General features: G+C 37.8%; 1 protein-coding gene across 1 annotated transcript in view; it reads left to right on the top strand.

Annotated features, from left to right (window-relative positions):
* The window catches only part of LOC121373940, a 32,804-nt gene extending 24,413 nt beyond the window's left edge, over window positions 1–8,391 (top strand). The window contains exons 16-19 of the mRNA XM_041500778.1: window positions 2,781–2,881; window positions 3,547–3,694; window positions 7,012–7,070; window positions 7,569–8,391. Of these exons, the coding sequence (XP_041356712.1) occupies window positions 2,781–2,881; window positions 3,547–3,694; window positions 7,012–7,070; window positions 7,569–7,734 (474 nt within the window). The 3' untranslated portion in view covers window positions 7,735–8,391. The remainder of the gene's footprint in view (window positions 1–2,780; window positions 2,882–3,546; window positions 3,695–7,011; window positions 7,071–7,568) is intronic.
* The last annotated feature ends 13,248 nt before the right edge of the window (window positions 8,392–21,639 follow it).

A 21,639-nucleotide genomic window follows, 5' to 3' on the forward strand; every position in this document is an offset into this window, starting at 1 on the left:
ATTTTTCATTGACTTACGAATTATGTGTAAATCATGTTGCAGCCTCCAACTAAACGATGCTGGAAGCAAATGTCAATTGGTGAAAAAAGAGACATAACAAATTTTAAAGAAAGTCACCCAAAACACACATAAGATGAAATTGCAAGCCACTTTAGCAAAGAATTTGAGAAACTCGTCGGTAGGTCGAAAAAGCAAAATGGGTCAATGTGCCTAAAGATTGTAATAAGCTGATTCGTCAACGCTCCGGTAAACTTGACAACTTAGAACAGGTCCTGTTTATGTGGTTTTCTGACGTTCGGTCACAAAATGCCTATGTTACTGATCTAATGCTAATTGAGAAGGCAAAACATTTTGATGGAGAAATGGGGGTAGATAAAACTTCATTATTCCACCGAATGGCTACAGAAATTCAAGAAACAACACAACATTTCTAATATGTGGCCCATGGGGAAGCAGGCAGTGCTGATCTCGGTGCTGTAGTTGAGGGGCGACAGCAACTTCAGTAAGATCTTACAGATTACGACCCTGAGAACATTTAAAATTTGGATGAAACAGGTTTATTTTATAAACTTGGACCAAATTCAACTCTGGTGACTGGGCCCATGCATGTCAAAAAAGGCGAAAAGATCGAATCCCAGTGTTACTGTGTGCTAATGCTACTGGAACAGACAGGCTAACACCCCTTGTCATTGGAAAGTTGGCTCGTCCACGTTGTTTCAGAAAAACATTTGATCCCAGTTGTCACATACTAAAGATAATGGAAAAGATAAACTCAACAAAAAAATTTAAAATTATATATTTAATACAATAAAATTTACATAAACACCCCACATTCACTCACCAATCATGCCATTCACCCCACTCATCCATCAAACCAACCCCACAGAGAAAATTATATTTATATATTATAAACAAACACATTTGAATGTTCACAGTTCGTTCTAGAACGGTTTCCAAAATCAAAATTCAGCCAAAGTGTGAGATAATTTACAAAGGATTTTAAATAAACTTCTTTATCACGGAATCCATGCCATCTCGGATATATATACATGTACAAAATTATTTGTATACAAAACATAACTATACACTTGTTTATACATTTTATAACATTTTAACAAAGTAATTCTAGCACTGCTGCACAAATCCCAATATGTGAAGTCATTTGCAACAATCCAAATAATAAAAATAAAAACTTACGTCTTAACACTGTGAGAAATACGAGAGCACCTTCCTCGTTGACGAAAAATAATAGCTCTCCCAAATACACAATAATTCTTTCTATTTATACCATAACCACACCATTATCCCATGCTTTACATTGTCCATCCCAAGTTACAAGGTCATCCTTACACACACTACACATGCAACATGCTTCATTCTTGCAACTTGCTATACCATACAACAAAAGTCACACACACGAATCAATTTCACTTAATTATTATCCCCATCAACAAAAGTAACACATATACATAAAAAAATAACAACCGTAACATGTGACACCAGAGTTTACATCACATACACCAGCAACAAAAAAGCGTGGATGATCATGATTATTTTTCAACATTGGTTGGTGAAATTAAACACACGGATAAAGAATGAATGCCGAAAAGTGATTTTGTTGGTGGATAACGCGACCAGTCATTCCAGTACCGGTGTGGAACTGACAAATGTCAAAGTCAAGTTTTTGCCACCGAACACGACATCTCACATCCAGCCCATGGATGCAGGAATTATCCGAAATTTCAAAGGATTCTGCAAAAACTTGCTGGTTAGTTACTTCCTGCATTGCATCGAGGAAAAAACAGTGCAGACCATATCCATCAGACATGCTCTGTCATTTGTTAAAGAAGCGTGGAAGTCCGTGAAACTATCAACCATTGTGAATTGTTGACGACATACCGGTATTCTCCCCCACAGCAGTGTCCCGGTGTTAACCATGACAACGACGACAATGACTAAGACATACCACTGTAGGAACTACAAGTTCTGTTGAGGTGTATGCCAGGAAAACCAAATGGATGCTGCTGCCTACATTGTCGTGGACAGCGTCGTTGAAACCTGTGAATCGCTGAGTGATGACGCTATTGTTCAAATCGTGTCGGACGTTTCTAATGATATTCCAAGTGACGAGTGTAAAGATGCCACTGATGACAATGATGCAGATGTGGTCAAGAAATGTGAGGCCAAACAAGGACTTTCTGTTGCAATAAAGTACTTTGAGCAGAACCCTTCAATTGGTTTTGAGCATCTTGACTCATTGTGGAATGCTGTATGTGCAGTTGAGCACTACAACGCTGGACATATTTAAACATCAATCATGACTTCAAAATGACTTCTGTGAATTCAGCTATTAAATGTTCATTTTGTTATTTGAATTAAAAGCATATTAAATCTTTTCTTGATGTTCTTTCTTTATTAGTAAGTTACTAGTATTACATATTATAGTATTACGTTTTCTAAATTTTTAAAGCTAGCTAAATATGTGAACGAATGAGCTAAGGAAGATAACTCTTCACGAAATCATTATACCGGCAATATAAGCACAGCACAAACATGGCCGTTATAACGAGAGTTGACTGTACAACAACATAACAATTTAACCAGTTTCACATATAGACAATTAAACAATTTTTTACATTTTTAATTAAAAAAATTAACTTAGTTTTTCGCGTGGATTCTTTAATTGTTGGATATGTATGGGTGTTTTTATAGACACGGTTGACCGAAAGCATATAAACCCAGAGGAAGTATTTGTAAATTTACCTGTTATTCTGTTTTAGAGCCTGTATTACAAGAGAGCTGTGGGTTGTCTGCCCGATCCCAGCATGTCATGTAACCCCGACACAGCCAGTCAGGTTACAGCACAGCTTATTCGAGCCTGGTAAGTGTCAGTATTACAGACCCTAGCATGTCTTGTGACCCCAACACAGCCAGTCAGGTTACAGCACAGCTTATTCTAGCCTGGTAAGTGTCAGTATTACAGACCCTAGCATGTCTTGTGACCCCAACACAGCCAGTCAGGTTACAGCACAGCTTATTCTAGCCTGGTAAGTGTCAGTATTACAGACCCTAGCATGTCTTGTGACCCCAACACAGCCAGTCAGGTTACAGCACAGCTTATTCTAGCCTGGTAAGTGTCAGTATTACAGACCCTAGCATGTCTTGTGACCCCAACACAGCCAGTAAGGTTACAGCAAACGGATAGCATGTTTCATATGCCAAAATTGATCTCAAAAACATTTTAAAAAATAGTTAAGATAATTCAATAACTCATAATAATAATAATAATAATAATAATAACTCATAACTTTAAAAATTGTTTGCTCAAAATATAGGTCTTTATGTACTATAACTTTTGAATGTAATGATTCAGGAATTGAATTGTTTTAAACAATATGGATCTCAGATGAGTGAATAAAGATGATCCATGCCTCCTAAGATCAGATGATTTTCAAACTATTACAATATTTAACACTGACTGATATTATATTAAAATAATCCAGTGTTTAAGATTGATATCAAGTTAAAATGAAGACTTGTTTTCAGTGGCGAGGAGCATGACCCTGAGAGAGCCCTCAAGCTGCTGCTGCAGTACAAACAGTGGCAGGCGTCCATCACTCTCGTCAAACAGCAGGACGAGAAGTCACAGCTCCGGGCCTGTCTCCTGTACATCACACTGTCTCACCTGGCTCAGGTACGTCACACTGTCTCACCTGGCTCAGGTACGTCACACTGTCTCACCTGGCTCAGGTACGTCACACTGTCTCACCTGGCTCAGGTACGTCACACTGTCTCACCTGTCTCAGGTATGTGTCTTCACACCAGCTGTACATAACACTGTCTCACCTGGCTCAGGTACATGTCTCCTGTACATCACACTGTCTCACCTGGCTCAGGTACGTGTCTCCTGTACATCACACTGGCTCAGGTACATGTCTCCTGTACATGACACTGTCTCACCTGGCTCAGGTACGTTTCTCCTGTACATCACACTGGCTCAGGTACGTGTCTCCTGTACATCACACTGTCTCACCTGGCTCAGGTACGTGTCTCCTGTACATCACACTGTTTCACCTGGCTCAGGTATGTGTCTCATGTACATCACACTGGTTCAGATACGTGTCTCCTGTACATCACACACTGGCTCACGTATGTCACACTGTCTCACCTGGCTCAGGTACGTGTCTCCTATACATCACACTGGCTCACCTGGCTCAGGTACGTGTCTCCTGTACATCACACTGTCTCACCTGGCTCAGGTACATCACATTGTCTCACCTGGCTCAAGTACGTGTCTCCTATACATCACACTGTCTCACCTGGCTCAGGTACATGTCTCCTGTACATCACACTGTCTCACCTGGCTCACGTACATCACACTGTCTCACCTGGCTCAGGTACGTGTCTCCTATACATCACCCTGTCTCACCTGGCTCAGGTACATGTCTCCTGTACATCACACTGGCTCAGGTATGTGTCTCCTGTACATCACACTGTCTCTCATCTTGCTCATGTATGTGTCTCCTGTACATCACACTGGCACACAGATGTGAGAGTCAGAAACCACAGCTGTGATCTTGTCTCCTGTACATCACACTTTCTCACCTGTCTCAGGTACGTGTCTCCTGTACATCACACTGTCTCACCTGGCTCAGGTACTTGTCTCATGTACATCACACTGTCTCACCTGGCTGAGGTACGTCACACTGTCTCACCTAGCTCTGTACTTGTCTTCACACCACTCAACTCAACTCACTTGAATAGCTTGTTACATTCCTCTGTATGATGGGGGAGATATGTTTATATGTATATATGTGTTTTTGAAGGTCATTATGAAATAATTAAATTTTCTTTGCATCTATACACTTTATGGCAATCTGATTGGTCCAGAGGTGCTTTTTTTTTTTTTTTCATATCTTGATGAACCAAAAAAAATTAAGCCACGCCTACTACCCCCCCCCCCCCCCCCCCACCGACTCGCACTACTTTTGTGCAACAAGCCAGATTATTCAGGCAATCATATTTAGATATTTTGAAGAAAACACACGTGAAAGCTACAAAAGCAATACAAAAGATGTATTCGATAAATTAAGGGAAAATGCTATAGCAGAGTAGACATGTAGATCTATACGCATTAATTTAAACAACAAAAAAGCAAAAAAATCCTCTTCGCTAATCATGACATGAGACTCAGTCGGTGGCCAAAGAAATCATGTAGGAAACTTCACTCCTTTAACTTAGCCTACTTGTATGCAATATTCTACAGCTGTTGGCAAAAATTAAATGGTTCCACCGACAGCATAAATGTTAGACAGTTCCTTTTATTCACTTTCATAAAATATAAACTAAACACAAATAGGACAATTCCTTCCAGTATAACTAAATGATCCGTAAAAATGCACAGCAGCTAGACAAAATGACGTCATTTACAAAAAAATCACCGGATTCAAATAATAGTGAATGAACATTTGCATTCTTACGTGACTTAAGTATCAATGAAGTTTACACAAACAATACTACAGGCATATTTAAAGCTAAACAAAATAAATTCAGTTATGTATTGTTAAAGTGCATATAAATTTAATTATAAGATTTGGCTGGAGTCATACAGTGTGCACATCGGTTTTTTCTGTTCTTGCTGCTCCATTTAAGCTATTGCATTTTGTCGCCCTCCTTTATTTTCTGCACCCCTCTTTATTTTTCAGCACCCCTCTTTATTTTTCTGCACCTCTCTTTATTTTTCTGCACCTGTCTCAGCTATTTCCAAATGCACACTTTTTTCCCACACAAAAAAACAAAAATTTGATTTCTCTGCACACTGGACATCAAAAGAAACAAGCTACATTGTATGTACGAAAAAGCAACTGACGAAAAACTTCAGTAGCTTACGACAGTTACCGTATGGTAATTTTACAGTATTTTTAACAGACACTATTTCATCCAATACCTGTATCCATTTGTATGTTTGATACACACAATAAAATTTATATTTTATTTGAGCAATGAAAACATAATTTTTTTTATGAATTCGGCAATCTCCGACTGAAAAAACACTCATTTGGCACCAATTTTGTCACGTAATCAGAACAGTTATTAGTCCAGTCGACACAGAATGTGCTGGGGGCCATAAACATTGGTTCAAGTTAAATCTTACGTAATATTAGTCCAGTCGACACAGAATGTGCTGGGGGCCATAAACATTGGTTCAAGTTAAATCTTTACGTAATATTAGTCCAGTCGACACAGAATGTGCTGGGGGCCATAAACATTGGTTCAAGTTAAATCTTACGTAATATTAGTCCAGTCGACACAGAATGTGCTGGGGGCCATAAACATTGGTTCAAGTTAAATCTTACGTAATATTAGTCCAGTCGACACAGAATGTGCTGGGGGCCATAAACATTGGTTCAAGTTAAATCTTACGTAATATTAGTCCAGTCGACACAGAATGTGCTGGGGGCCATAAACATTGGTTCAAGTTAAATCTTACGTAATATTAGTCCAGTCGACACAGAATGTGCTGGGGGCCATAAACATTGGTTCAAGTTCAATCTTACTTAATATTAGTCCAGTCGACACAGAATGTGCTGGGGGCCATAAACATTGGTTCAAGTTAAATCTTACGTAATATTAGTCCAGTCGACACAGAATGTGCTGGGGGCCATAAACATTGGTTCAAGTTAAATCTTACGTAATATTAGTCCAGTCGACACAGAATGTGACCACCTAAAACATTGGTTCAAGTTAAATCTTACTTAATATTAGTCCAGTCGACACAGAATGTGACCACCTAAAACATTGGTTCAAGTTAAATCTTACGTAATATTAGTCCAGTCGACACAGAATGTGACCACCTAAAACATTGGTTCAAGTTAAATCTTACCTAATATTAGTCCAGTCGACACCGAATGTGACCACCTAAAACATTGGTTCAAGTTAAATCTTACGTAATATTAGTCCAATCAACACAGAATGTGTCCACATAAAACATTGGTTTGAATTTCTTTTCAGCACCAAATACTGGCTCAGTTTGCTGAGGATATTTTCTCAATGGTTCCAACATGGCAGAGGTACAGATTTATAATGGGAAAAAAATAATATCCTTATTTCTACATCTGTTTCTACTTATTCCTAAAAGTCGATTTCACTGTTGGTATTTTTGTTATTAAATGTAAAATAGTCAAGAAAAATGTTCAGTTATGAACAGTTAAAGTTTGTTTTGTTTAACGACACCACTAGAACACATTATTGACTTAATTATCAGCTGTTGGATGTCAAACATTTGGTAATTCTGACTCGTAGTCATCAGAGGAATCACGCTACATTTTTCAATTAGCAGCGAGGAATCTTTTATCTGTACTTTGCTACAGAGAAAAAAGCACATACTACGGCTGTTGACCAGTTGTGGTGGACTGGTTGGAACGAGAAGTTATGAACAGATTAATTCACTTTAAAAATGAGTAATGTATATAATTAATGTTTTTAGAGGAGTCTGTCAGTTTTCATGTTGTGTGTTTTGACCGTCTTGTCATTACTTCTACCGTTAACATCAGTGTTTGTTGTTTCAGCTTCCTGACACTGTCAGATGTGATCACGGGACAGCCTGACATCCGACAGAGACAGCTGTCCAACTCCGCGCCAGACGTCATGTGTCGCGGTCCACCAGACATTTCACTGGGAGCCGTCAGACCTCTCTTGCTGCAACTCTTACAGCAGCACACCGCAACAGAGTAATCATTGTCCGGTGATACTTTATGTCTTTCGTTGTCACTGGAGAAATCCGGTGTGGAGAAAACAGTCTTCACTTGACAAAACATGATCAGTTGGGTCAGGTCACAGCCAAACTACAGTATGTGATACAGTATCCTATGAGATACTGACAGTATTACATGGATGTAATTAACCTAGGAGATACCAAGAGCAATTACTGAATGATATTCTGAGAATATTACATGTATACAATTATGGTGCCTTTGGAAGGGTGGCTGTCTTTGGATACATAGTTATGGAAGTTTTTGTGGCTGTTTGGGTTCGTGGATGTGTGGCTGTCTAGTTTTGTGGCTGTCAAATTATAGCTGTATGTGAGTGTGTGTCTTTGTGGGGTGGATGAGAATTTGGTGTCCAAGGGTGGATTTGTGGGCATTGGTAAGAATGTGTCGGTCATTAATGAATATATTAAAAATGGTTGGTGATAACATACGCTTTTGCCATAATCCAATGTTTGAATGGAATAGTGTTAAGCAGCTTGTTTTTGTTTGAACACTGTAAATTACATTTAAATTATTGATTATGTTTAATATATTTCCTGTAATTTCCATCAATGCAACTTTGTGGAATAATTTTTGTCTGTTAACATAATCAAATGCCAGTTTAAATTCAACAATACATGCATAAACGTGTTTATTTTTACATCAGTATTTATCAGTGAATGTGTTTAATGTATATGTGTGGTCTATAGTCTGGTAACAGTCTTAACATTCAGTTTGGATATGTCAGTTTGATGACTTTTATCTATGTAGAAGGCGAGATGTAGCCCAGTGGTAAAGCACTCACTTCATGGGCAGTTGGTCTAGGATCGATCCCTGTCAGTGGCCCCATTGGGCTAATTTCTCGTTCCAGCCAGTGCACTATGTCTGGTATATCAAAGGCCATGGTATGTGCTATCCTGTCCTTGGGATCGTGCATATAAAAGATCCCTTGCTACTAATGGAAAAATGTAGCAGGTTTCCTCTCTAAGACTATATGTCACAATTACCAAATGTTTGACATCCAATAGCCGATGATTAATAAATCAATGTGCTCTTGTGGTGTTGTTAAACAATTTTTTTTTTAACTTTGCTTTCCTTTTTATACAATGGAATAATGATTGAATGAGCTCTCTTTTTATACAATGGAATAATGATTGAACGGGCCCTCTTTTTATACAATGGAATACTGATTGAATGAGTCCTCTTTTTATACAATGGAATAATGATTGAATGAGCCCTCTTTTTATACAATGGAATAATGATTGAATGAGTCCTCTTTTTATATAATGGAATACTGATTGAATGAGCCCTCTTTTTATACAATGGAATAATGATTGAATGAGCTCTTTTTATACATGGAATAATGATTGAACGAGTCCTCTTTTTATACAATGGAATAATGATTGAACGAGTCCTCTTTTTATACAATGGAGTCCTCTTTTTATACAATGGAATAATGATTGAATGAGCCCTCTGTTTTTGGATAAAATCTTTAACAAATTCATTACTTATATTGACATCTCCTTGAGCTTTTCCTAATTTCATTTCTTTAATTGCAATATTTCATTTGCATGGATTGGAATATTGTTTGATTATATTTTAAATTATTCTTAGAGTGGTCTTCACTGGTTCGATACATTTAATGGATATCTTTTATCAGGTGTCTTGAAAATGTTTTGGGCCTGTTATTATTTCATTTTTGACTTTCCCTTTAATATTATTTATTGTTTGCCACAACAGTTTTGAATTATTTCTTAAGACATCTCTAAGTTTTGCTTTAATGAGTTTCTTATTCCTCTGGGCCTGTGCTTATAAAACTTTTGAGTCCAGACTCAATCTTTAATGAAGTTAAAGTTTGTTTTTGTTTAACGACACTACTAGTGCTGTACTAGAGCACTTCTTATTCTTCTTCTTAGTGAGAATAATTTCTTACTTCGATTAATCGTAACTGCAACCATGACATTGAGAATGAAGACCGATGCCGGTGTATTTCATACAGAAGCCCTTTTGTTCATCATGTCCAGTCACCATGAATTTAACAAGATTTATTGCTCATAGCTGAACCTGTGCATTACTACTGGAAGAAAGACAAATATAGAAAACACAGGTGCTTGGTTCTTGAAATATTGCAGCAAAGAAAAAGATTTGGAATGTTGCGTCGTCTTGTTAAAGAGCTTGCTGGATTCAGAAGGATTCCAACAAAATTTGTGTTTTAGAGCCCCACCTTGTCACAGTGAACCTAACAAGGAATGACTTAAGTTGAACAGGTTTTAGAGCCCCACCTTGTCACAGTGAACCTAAGAAGGAATGACTTAATTTGAACAGGTTTTAGAGCCCCACCTTATCACAGTGAACCTAACAAGGAATGACTTTCAATTGGCTTGAGCTAATAAGTTAGACTCACATTTAAATAGTGTTAACTTCTGTTTAGTTATAGAAAATGTAATACACAAATGCCAATTAGACAATGATTATGGCATCAACTGTTTTATGAAAATTTGCCATCCTGATACTATTATTTGTAAAGTCTACACCTCCTCCACCTCTGCATTTTTCCTGAAAATGCTCTTAGAGGAAGGCTTAAACAAAGAAAATAAAAGTTGATTGTTTAAAACATGAAATATATAATGGATTACTTGAGTGTACTACAGCTTATTGAGTAATGTCCGGGTTCTTCCTTATTTACATCACGCGACAGGAGTTAAGAAAATCAGTCAAATCTAGGAGATGGAGATTTCACATTGTATATTGATTGCAAACGGTGTGTTTTCAGTCTCAGTTGCCCAGCTCTGTTATAGCCAAGATAACGTCTGATGTGTTTCTTCGTCCATACCTGGGGCCTGCCCACATTGACACTGGTTACGTTCATAGTGGATACATTGACACTGGTTATGTTCATAGTGGTTACATTGACACTGGTTACGTTCATAGTGGTTACATTGACACTGGTTACGTTCATAGTGGTTACATTCATAATGGTTACATTGACACTGGTTACGTTCATAGTGGTTACATTGACACTGGTTACGTTCATAGTGGTTACATTCATAATGGTTACACTGACACTGGTTACTTTCATAGTGGTTACATTGACACTGGTTATGTTCATAGTGGTTACATTGACACTGGTTACGTTCATAGTGGTTACATTGACACTGGTTATGTTCATAGTGGTTACATTCATAGTGCTTAGTATGCTGTGTTGTCCTGCTATAAGGGAGCACATTGCTGAACTGCTGGAGGGAGACATCATGCAGTGTGCTCGAGGTTGCAGATTAGAGGTAGCATCGGAGGAAGATGGCTATTCTCTGCATTAAAGAATAACTCTGCCATCTGAAATTGCATCACCCTTTTAACTTGTTTTTGGAGGTTTTGTCACCTTGTGCCAGAGATGTCACCAGTAACTTGAGTACCAGGTTCGGGTAGCTTTGTGCCAGAGATGTCTCCAGTAACTTGAGTACCAGGTTCGGGTAGTATTGTGCCAGAGATGTCTCCAGAAATGTGTCAAACGGAAATGTAACTATCTTAAATACTGTTGACAGGAAATTTAAATGGTAATGGAAATCCTTTGTCTGTCTGAATATCATATGCCAGAGAGTCCCAACACTGTTTCTAAATTGTCCATGGGAGAGAAGTGGTACCGTTTTCCTTCTTTTGTCTCTCCATACACCTTTCCATTAAAATACCATGCATTAACTATATGTTGGTGTTGTTTTAGTCGGTTAATCAGGAGTACATTTGTTTCTGTCACATCTTGTGCAAAACAGATAGTATGTTCATCTTTGAACTGCTTTCTCACTTTCAGTATTTTCACTTTTACATCTGAAGATTGGAATTTAACAATGACTGGTTTTAATTTCTTTTTATCAGAATGATGTATTCTGTGGATGGCCACAATATCATCTTTTTCTAAGTTCACATCTCCTTTATCTTTCAGAATCTTGGAAAAAAAACTTTTTTAAATTTTCTCCTTTTTTTCTCTGGCAGGTTAAAGACTGATATTGTTCTTTCTGGAATATTGTTTATTTCTGTTAGTAATATAGCTGTATTGACTTGTGCTAGTTTTTCACCTAAAGATTTAATCTCACATATTTCTTTCTCTTGCTTTTCTATCTGCTCATTTCATTTTTCGTTTTCCAGTGTGATATCGTAGCAATCACTTTTCACTCGATCGATGTCAAGTTCACTATAGTTCATCAAGATTAACCTTGAATACATGTGCAAGCACAAATCAAGGTTAATCTGCCTAACGCATTACGCCTATAGCGAGATCTGAACGGTTCCGAGCAGTTTTGCTGGGAACGGAATTGCAGTCAAAATAACTACTACCATCATGTTTTTCCACCCTAATCGTGAATTGTGATCTATTTCGAGCTTATGGAGACCAAGAAATACTTACTTTGAAATGATCTTCACTTTGAATTAAAGGAAAAAAAGTCTGACTGTGGGTTTTTTTAAAAACGCATAGTTATTGTTATCTGCCCTTATTGGAGGGAAATAAACTCGGAACAGTCTTGTATGTGGAAAAGGATCGGTGAAGTCATTTCTCATTCCCTAATAAATTAAAAAAACAATAAAACTAAAAATGAAGTTAATAAAATAAAGTAAAAAGTTAATGAAATAAAATAAAATAACATTTATTAATTAATAGATATGAAATAAAAATATAATTCAATTATAAAGATATTTTTTTTAAATGTGAATAATAAATTTTTAAAATAAATAATAATGAATATATATAAATGAAATAAACAAGGGCATGTGCAGGAAATTTTGCAGGAGGTGGGGTCGAGGTGTCTGGCGAAGCCCGACACCGCGAGCGCCGCAGGCGCAAACCCATGGTGGGGGGTCTGGGGGAATATGAAATTTGTTTTCGCCTTGAGCAGGGGGGGTTTCGACCCCCAAACACACACACACACACACACACACACACCCTGCGAACGCGCCTGATAAAACTAACACATTTTTCTCATTTGCCAGTAATTGAAATGTTACTGCTGTGTCTTGCTTCTTCCTTAGTGTTCCATTTAACAACAAAATAATACTTTAAAATAAAAGTTAATTAATTTCTCTACAAGTAACTAAAATATAAGTACTAAGACTATTTTTAAACTGGTATTTACCTATCTTTTTCGCAGGTTTCTTCTAAAGAAGTCGGGGTTGGGGGGGGGGGGGGGGGGGATCAAACATATTTCTCTCTTGTTTGCCAATATGTTGAACGTTACTGTTGTCCCTTGCTTGCTACGAGGAGGCCAGAGAGCTGAACAAGATATACCCAATTTGCTGTGTACCTTGTTGAGTATTTTCCATAAGTGAAACAGAAATAATTCCTCATTAAAAGGTTCGAGCTGCACGGTCCTAATGGGATGGCAACATTCCTTCAGCTTATTGATGGTGCACATAATAAAATTGCGTGTAGTATCGGTGACATTTTTGGAGATTTGGTGATTACTTCGTGGTAATGAAACATCACAGTTTACCCATACTTTGTTGGCGGAACACTCTGGTTCTGCACTCAATATGGTATACACATTTGTTATTATCATGCCAATTCAAGTGACTGGCACAGAGTTGTGAGGCAATCCTCAACAACTAATTACCTGGAAAATACATACACTTTCGTGGAGTTCAAACATATTATATATGTAGATATAATTAAAAGTTGCAGTTCACCAGGCATTATTCCTCCAGTCGACTGTCAACCATGCACACTGATTAGCTGGTTAAACACATTTAACTAAGTGGTACATGTAGGTAAGTAACATTGAGGCATTATTTCTCCAGTCGACCGTCAACCATGCACACTGGTTAGCTGGTTAAACACATTTAACTAAGTGGCACATGTAGGTAAGTAACACCGAGGCATTATGTAAATACATCTCGGAGTCTAACTCTGTTACATTCTTCCATTACTTTCCAAGTTTCTACGAAGACATGTCGTTAGGCGACATCAAATTACCAAACCCGGAAATTGTTCAAATTTACAATGAAAATCCAACCTTAATTTTAATTCTAGAATAACGTATCGGCAACACATAAATTGGCCTATTTTGTCTTTAATCTTTACATGATTCTAAGAATGCAAAGTACATAAAAAAAATTACTTAATAATAATAATAATAAAATATTAATGATAAAGTAACAAATATTATTATTTATGTATTAAACACATAACTCAATGAATTTCCTATGTTTAATTACAAAGAACAGTACTCTTTGTAGACTATTTTAGTTCAGTGTTACACTCCCAGCCCTGAAACATCACATGTTATGTTGTGCAAGGTTCCCAGCTTTTTGGTTTAGCAAACACCACAAAATAGCACATTTCTTATCTAGATACATACAACTGCCCTTGAACTTGACTGTAATAGTTACTGGGGTTTTTTTCAATGTTATTTCACTATTCAGTCATATTCCAAGAAAAGGAACATTTTCTTGGGAATTGTGGTAGAATTTCTTCCGGAGTAGGGACATTTCACTCTCGCGATAGAACGTCCACAATTCCATCAGCTGAAGCCCTACGAAAGGGAAGCTCTGGCATCACATATAGCCCACATTACATAACATGATGATTGAAATTTACCAAGTGCCACAGATTCTTACTGTTTGCCACAAATAACTGGTGGTGCGGTGAGACCAGTTGGAAACAAAATGGATTCACATAGACATAGTTTTTATCTATTTCACCTTTCAGTAGCATGGCAGATCTCACACCAAACCTTGATGCAGTTATCGCCCTTTTTATTCACTGTGCCACAGTTGACACTGAGCCTACCCTCTCGTTTTCATTTCTATAGGTTGAGCAGATTTCTCTGTGCCTGTGAATATAATAGTAAATCAAGTTTAGTTTATTTGTAAATAATGTCAGATACTGTAAACCATGAAATGTTAGTGAGCATAAAATTTTAGTGTGAAAATAACAAAATCACAAAGAGGAGAATTGTGTCTACACGTCTGCAACTGTACATGACTGGTAAAGGTTGTGTGTTTCTTTGAGTTTATTTATTTCTACAAATGATATACTTGTCAAACTCCTGACAGGAGTATCATGTACCATACTGGTACTCTTCTTTTTCTTTTCTCTCTTTTACTGCTCTCTATTGGACATGTTTTACAAAACCAATCTCCTTTTGGTATCCGTTTGAGTTTCTCACCTTCCTGATGACACCACTGTGGTTCATGAGAACCAATGATGACTGGACTGTTAATGGAGTTACACCCAGAACACTTGCTGTGAGTACAGGTAGGAGTTGTACGAGTTGCTACACAACCACTCTCTTAAGTCCGGCTTACAAGTATTACACATTTCACAGGAAAGTCTCATGTTCTTCCTACATTTTAGTAATGAATTAATCATTTTTTAACACCTAACAAATTCCTGTGAACTTTGGTGTGAAAATGAGAACATCACAAATGGGAGTATTTACATCTGTTCATCTGTAATAGTTGTGTTGTATTCGTTTCTCCTTCCATCAACTAACAACAGGATTTTTCATTCCTGTCATCTTAGTCCACTGTTTGATTTTTCACTTGTTGAACTTAACGACCTCCAGACAAATGTGGACGCAACTGGATACTCAACTTACTTTGGTAAGCAGAACAGAAAGCAATAAGTAAATAAATGCATGGAGGGATGCTCGGATAGATGCTGCAACAATAAAATAAATCCCACAATTTACCACAATATGATGGAAATCACTCACATCTTATACTGCAAGCGCACGAGAGCTTCTTACCATATGAAAACCAGTAACGCTTTGTCAGTCATCCAACAGTTCATACTAATATTGATGTCTGTGGCTTTGAAATGGTGAAATACCACTCTAAAATTGTACTAAAACTTGACTCCATAACTGTTACTTCTCTGGCACACGTGCATTTTTAAAAATATGAGAAATGTGATATTAAAAACACCAGGATAACCAAAAACACTTTGAATGTAGGGAAATGGATAATCTAAACAATATAATTATTAAAAATGGCTCTAATAGTAAAAAATATGCCTTAGTGTTTAAAAATTAGGGTATGTCCCTTTAAGGTTTTTTCTTAAATTGACTAAATATATTCTTTCCACTTCTTTTTTTTACTTTTTGCATTTCATTTTAACATTTCCTGTTCAAATAATCTGTTTGACTGCAATTGTAGCATCTCGCATTTTTGTAAAAACATGCATCATAGTGATGATTAGTTTTACCACACCAAAAGCATTCCACAATAGAGACTTTATGGAACTAACTTTCCTCCATTTTAAGAGCCTGATAATCCTTTAGAATATACTGGTTAAGTATATACCATCTGCAGATCCCTGTATCCCTAGTTACACAATAAATAATTTTACTAATTAATTGCATTTATTGATTACAGTATCGATATGTGGCAGTAATTAGTTTATTGCTAATATTCACACACTGACCTAAATTGAGGAAGAGATCATTAACAAAGATTAGGAAAATGATCTGACCCAATATAGATCCTTGTGAAACACCGGTCCTGATTAATTCCTACATAACAGGCCGACCTCTGGTAACCAAGGAGTTGATGATGTCACAAGTTACTGGTTTGCCATGTCGAAATACAACACTTGTGTAGTTATTTTCTCCACAAAGTTTGCAAATTGTAAAGTAAGTGTTTATAGAATATCAACATGATAATTAATATTTTTCAAGAAGTTTGCAGTTCTCTGTTTGTCACGTGTATTCCATCTCTGTGAAAGAATATGTTTTGAAGGTGACAATGTTAGTATATTTAGTAAACTGTATATGTTGTGTTCTGTTGTGAGGTTGTGATAGTCACACTGGTCCTTTCAACAGTTCATTTATTCACGCTGGTCCTTTCAACAGTTCATTTATTCACACTGGTCTTTTCAGTAGTTCATTTAGTGGTCTGACATCTACCTCAGACGATGGAGGCATTCCTGAAACTAGTATTTCAATATGAGATCATCATTATCCATTTCTATATCATTTATCAATTTTCTTTAGCTTAGGTGTTGTTATTATTGTTGTTGTTTTGTTGGGTGGGGGGGGGGGGGGGGGGGTGGGGGTAGTTTTGTTTTGACAGTAGACATATAACAAAAACAGTAAAAATGTATGTGGTTTTCTCTCTTGAACATAAAATTACAGTTGTCTCTCTTATCTTAAAATTTAAAAGGGTAAACACTATTACTTAAAGTATAGCAAATAAAACTAACTTCTTTCCTGAATTGACCATTACAGGCATCTAAAGTATCACTACCCCTCTAGAAGTCGGCTCTTCACTTCTAGTAAGTCCAGGATCTTTTGCCCATATATTAAATTTGAATGTTTCACTTTTCTTTCCTTTAATAATGTCAACTGTCTCATATTGGGATGTGACATCCCATTGCAGCCATTCTTGACACAGTTATTTATTATTTCTTTATTATTGTTATTAAATAATGTTTACAGTTTGTAACCACACAACAAAAAACTGATCAATGCTCTGGTCTACAACTTTGCATGTGAGCCTATCCAACCGGCCTCGGTGGTGCAGTGGTTAAGCCATCGGACTACAGGCTGGTAGGTACAGGGTTCGCAGCCAGGTACCGGCTCTAACCCAGAGCGAGTTCTTAAGGGCTCAATGTGTAGGTGTAAGGCCACTACACCCTCTTCTCTCTCACTAACCACTAACAACTAACCCACTCGTGACTGTCCTGGACAGACAGCCCAGATAGCTCTTCTCTCTCACTAACCACTAACAACTAACCCACTGTCCTGGACAGACAGCCCAGATAGCTGAGGTATGTGCCCAGGACAGCGTACTTGAACCTTAATTGGATATAAGCACGAAAATAAGTTGAAATGAAATGAGCCTATCTAGGCAGCCTTTTATTTCTTAGCAAGTAAAACATTGTCAAGCAACTAAACTGCAAAGTAGGCAATTGTTGATTTCGCTTGTGGAAAGATCTTTCACAGGCAGTGGTTGATGGTGAAAGAACCATCACAATCTAACAAATTTCAAATAAGTTAAAATATTCATAAAAACTTTGCATAATTTTAACTCTTTGAAACACTGTGAACAGCTTTTAGCAACTACGGTAATGCTGATTTATTGTTTACTGTTCCTCATTTCTGTTGTCACCGTGACAGTGTCAGTGATATCTTGTCATGTTTCTGTTGTCACTGACAGTGTCAGTGGTATCTTATCATGTTTCTATTGTCACCTTGACAGTGTCAGCGGTATCTTGTCATGTTTCTATTGTCACTTTGACGGTGTCAGCGGTATATTGTCATGTTTCTGTTGTCACTTTGAAAGTGTCAGCGGTATCTTGTTGTGTTTCTATTGTCACCTTGACAGTGTCAGTGGTATCTTATCATGTTTCTATTGTCACCTTGACAGTGTCAGTGGTATCTTATCATGTTTCTATTGTCACCTTGACAGTGTCAGCGGTATCTTGTCATGTTTCTGTTGTCACCTTGACAGTGTCAGCGGTATATTGTCATGTTTCTGTTGTCACTTTGAAAGTGTCAGCGGTATATTGTCATGTTTCTATTGTCACTGACGGTGTCAGCGGTATCTTGTCATGTTTCTATTGTCACTTTGACAGTGTCAGCGGTATCTTATCATGTTTCTGTTGTCACTTTGACAGTGTCAGCGGTATCTTGTCATGTTTCTGTTGTCACTTTGAAAGTGTCAGCGGTATCTTATTGTGTTTCTATACTACGGCCTCTGATATACCAGTCGTGGTGCACTTACCTAGAACGAAAAATAGCCGAATTGGCCCCGTCGATGGTTATCAATCCTAAACTGACCGCACGTCAAGCACAGAAGGTAATGAGCAACATTCAAGGTTTGAAGGATCAGCAAGATGTCATGTGCCACTCATTGGTTCATTTGTTGTTGTTGTCAGTAATGTGTGTAGTATGTGGTACACTTCAATACACAAACCGGCGTCGTGGTTAGGCCATCGGTCTACAGGCTGGTAGGTACCGGGTTCGGATCCCAGTCGAGGCATGGGTTTTTTAATCCACATACCAACTCCAAACCCTGAGTGAGTGCTCCACAAGGCTCAATGGGTAGGTGTAAACCACTTGCACCGACCAATGATCCATAACTGGATCAACAAAGGCCATGGTTTGTGCTATCCTGCCTGTGGGAAGTGCAAATAAAAGATCCCTTGCTGCTAATCAGAAAGAGTAGTCCATGAAGTAACCGTAAATAAAATGTGTTGAGTGTGTTGTTAAATAAAAACATTTCTTTCTTTCAGTACACAATGTTACCGATTTGGCTTGTGTGTGCTTATACGGTCAAATATGTTCGGTTTATCCATTGGATTTTTTTCCATTCTACCAGTTGCTCTACAACTGGTATATCAAAGGCTGTGATACATGTGCTATCCCATTTGTGAGGAAAGTGCATACAACAAGTAGCAGGTTTCTTCTCTAACTCTAGATCAGAGGTTGCTATGAAAGTGTTACATTTATCATATCATGTCCATATTTAAATTTTCATTTATGATCTATTAACATCAAAGTGTTATGTTGATACCCAAGTTACATATTTACCATACATGTTTTTCATTTATGATCTATTAACATCAAAGTGTTATGTTGATACCCTAGTTACATATTTACCATACATGTTTTTCATTTATGATCTATTAACATCAAAGTGTTATGTTGATACCCTAGTTACATATTTACCATACATGTTTTTCATTTATGATCTATTAACATCAAAGTGTTATGTTGATACCCTAGTTACATATTTACCATACATGTTTTTCAGTACCAAGGAAGGAAATGTTTTATTTAACGACGCACCCATCACATTTTATTTATGGTTATATGTGCTACTTTTTTACCATATGTTGTTACCAAGTGTTACATTATGTTGATATCAAGTGTTAAATATTTACCATGTGTCCATATCAAGTGTTACATATTTATCATATATTGATAATAACTTAAATGTTGATACCAAGTGTTACATGTCTATGTTTACCATATGATGACATCAAAATATTGCATATCAAATACAAACATATTTGGATGTGATCATATGGTAAATGAGTATTATATTGCCAATCTACTGACACAAGTGTCACCTACGGACCTAATTCACTAAACTCTCGCAACTTTGTGATATCGCAGGACAATGCAAAAAAAACTTGCAAAGAGGATGCTTCTTTATTGTCTAGCAGAGCCTAAGAGATCTTTATGAATTAGCATTAACATCCCTGTACTATATGTTGACAGTCTAGCGTTACCTACCACGTGCTACTGACTGAACTGGCATTAACATCCCTGCACTACATGTTGACAGTCTAGTGTTACTTACCACGTACTACTGACTGAACTGGCATTAACATCCCTGCACTACATGTTGACAGTCTAGTGTTACTTACCACACGCTACTGTTACTTACCACACGCTACTGACTGAACTGGCATTAACATCCCTGCACTACATGTTGACAGTCTAGTGTTACTTACCACGTACTACTGACTGAACTGGCATTAACATCCCTGCACTACATGTTGACAGTCTAGTGGCATTAACATCCCTGCACTACATGTTGACAGTCTAGTGTTACCTACCACACGCTACTGACTGAACTGGCATTAACATCCCTGCACTACATGTTGACAGTCTAGTGGCATTAACATCCCTGCACTACATGTTGACAGTCGAGTGTTACTTACCACGTACTACTGACTGAACTGGCATTAACATCCCTGCACTACATGTTGACAGTCTAGTGTTACCTACCACACGCTACTGACTGAACTGGCATTAACATCCCTGCACTACATGTATACAGTCTAGTGTTACCTACCACACGCTACTGACTGAACTGGCATTAACATCCCTGCACTACATGTTGACAGTCGAGTGTTACCTACCACACGCTACTGACTGAACTGGCATTAACATCCCTGCACTACATGTTGACAGTCTAGTGTTACCTACCACGCGCTACTGACTGAACTGGCATTAACATCCCTGCACTACATGTTGACAGTCTAGTGTTACCTACCACGCGCTACTGACTGAACTGGCATTAACATCCCTGCACTACATGTTGACAGTCTAGTGTTACCTACCACGCACTACTGACTGAAACTGGCATTAACATCCCTGCACTACATGTTGACAGTCGAGTGTTACCTACCACGCGCTACTGACTGAACTGGCATTAACATCCCTGCACTACATGTTGACAGTCTAGTGTTACCTACTACGCGCTACTGACTGAACTGGCATTAACATTCCTTTGTTTTTTCAAGATGGAATCCAACCATATCATTTTAGTACATGTATTAGGGTCTCACTGATTATATGCCATCACACATTGATATTTTATTTAAATTTTGATTGCTGTTGTGAAAGCCCAGAATATAATTATATGTTTAGAGTATTCTGATAATATGTGATTGTGAAAGTTTAACAACACCACTTGAGCAGATTTATTTATTTATCATTGGATATCAAACATTTGGCGATCAATTATTTCAATTATCACACCGCAGCTGAGCACTAACACTGAGCTACATGCCGCCTTGGGGGGGGGGGGGGGGGGGGGGGGGGTCAACTTTTTTTTTACTTGAGCAATGGGGGGGGGGGGGTGTGTTTGATGCTCAAGTAAAAAAAACCCTGTTTTTTAAATACATTTTATAAAATCGCTCACGAGTCTAGACCCCCCTGCTAAAATTCCTGCACATGCAGGGGGCGGGATGTAGCCCAGTGGTAAAGCGCTCGCTTGATGCACGGTCAGTCTGGGATCGATCCCCATCGGTGGGCCCATTGGGCTATTTCTCGACTGGTATATCAAAGGCCATGGTATGTCCTACCCTGTCTGTGGGATGGTGCATATAAAAGATCCCTTGCTGCTAATCGAAAAGAGTAGCTCATGAAGTGGCGACAGCGGATTT

The sequence above is a fragment of the Gigantopelta aegis genome, chromosome 6 (assembly GCF_016097555.1).
Source record: "Gigantopelta aegis isolate Gae_Host chromosome 6, Gae_host_genome, whole genome shotgun sequence".
NCBI lineage: Eukaryota > Metazoa > Mollusca > Gastropoda > Neomphalida > Peltospiridae > Gigantopelta > Gigantopelta aegis.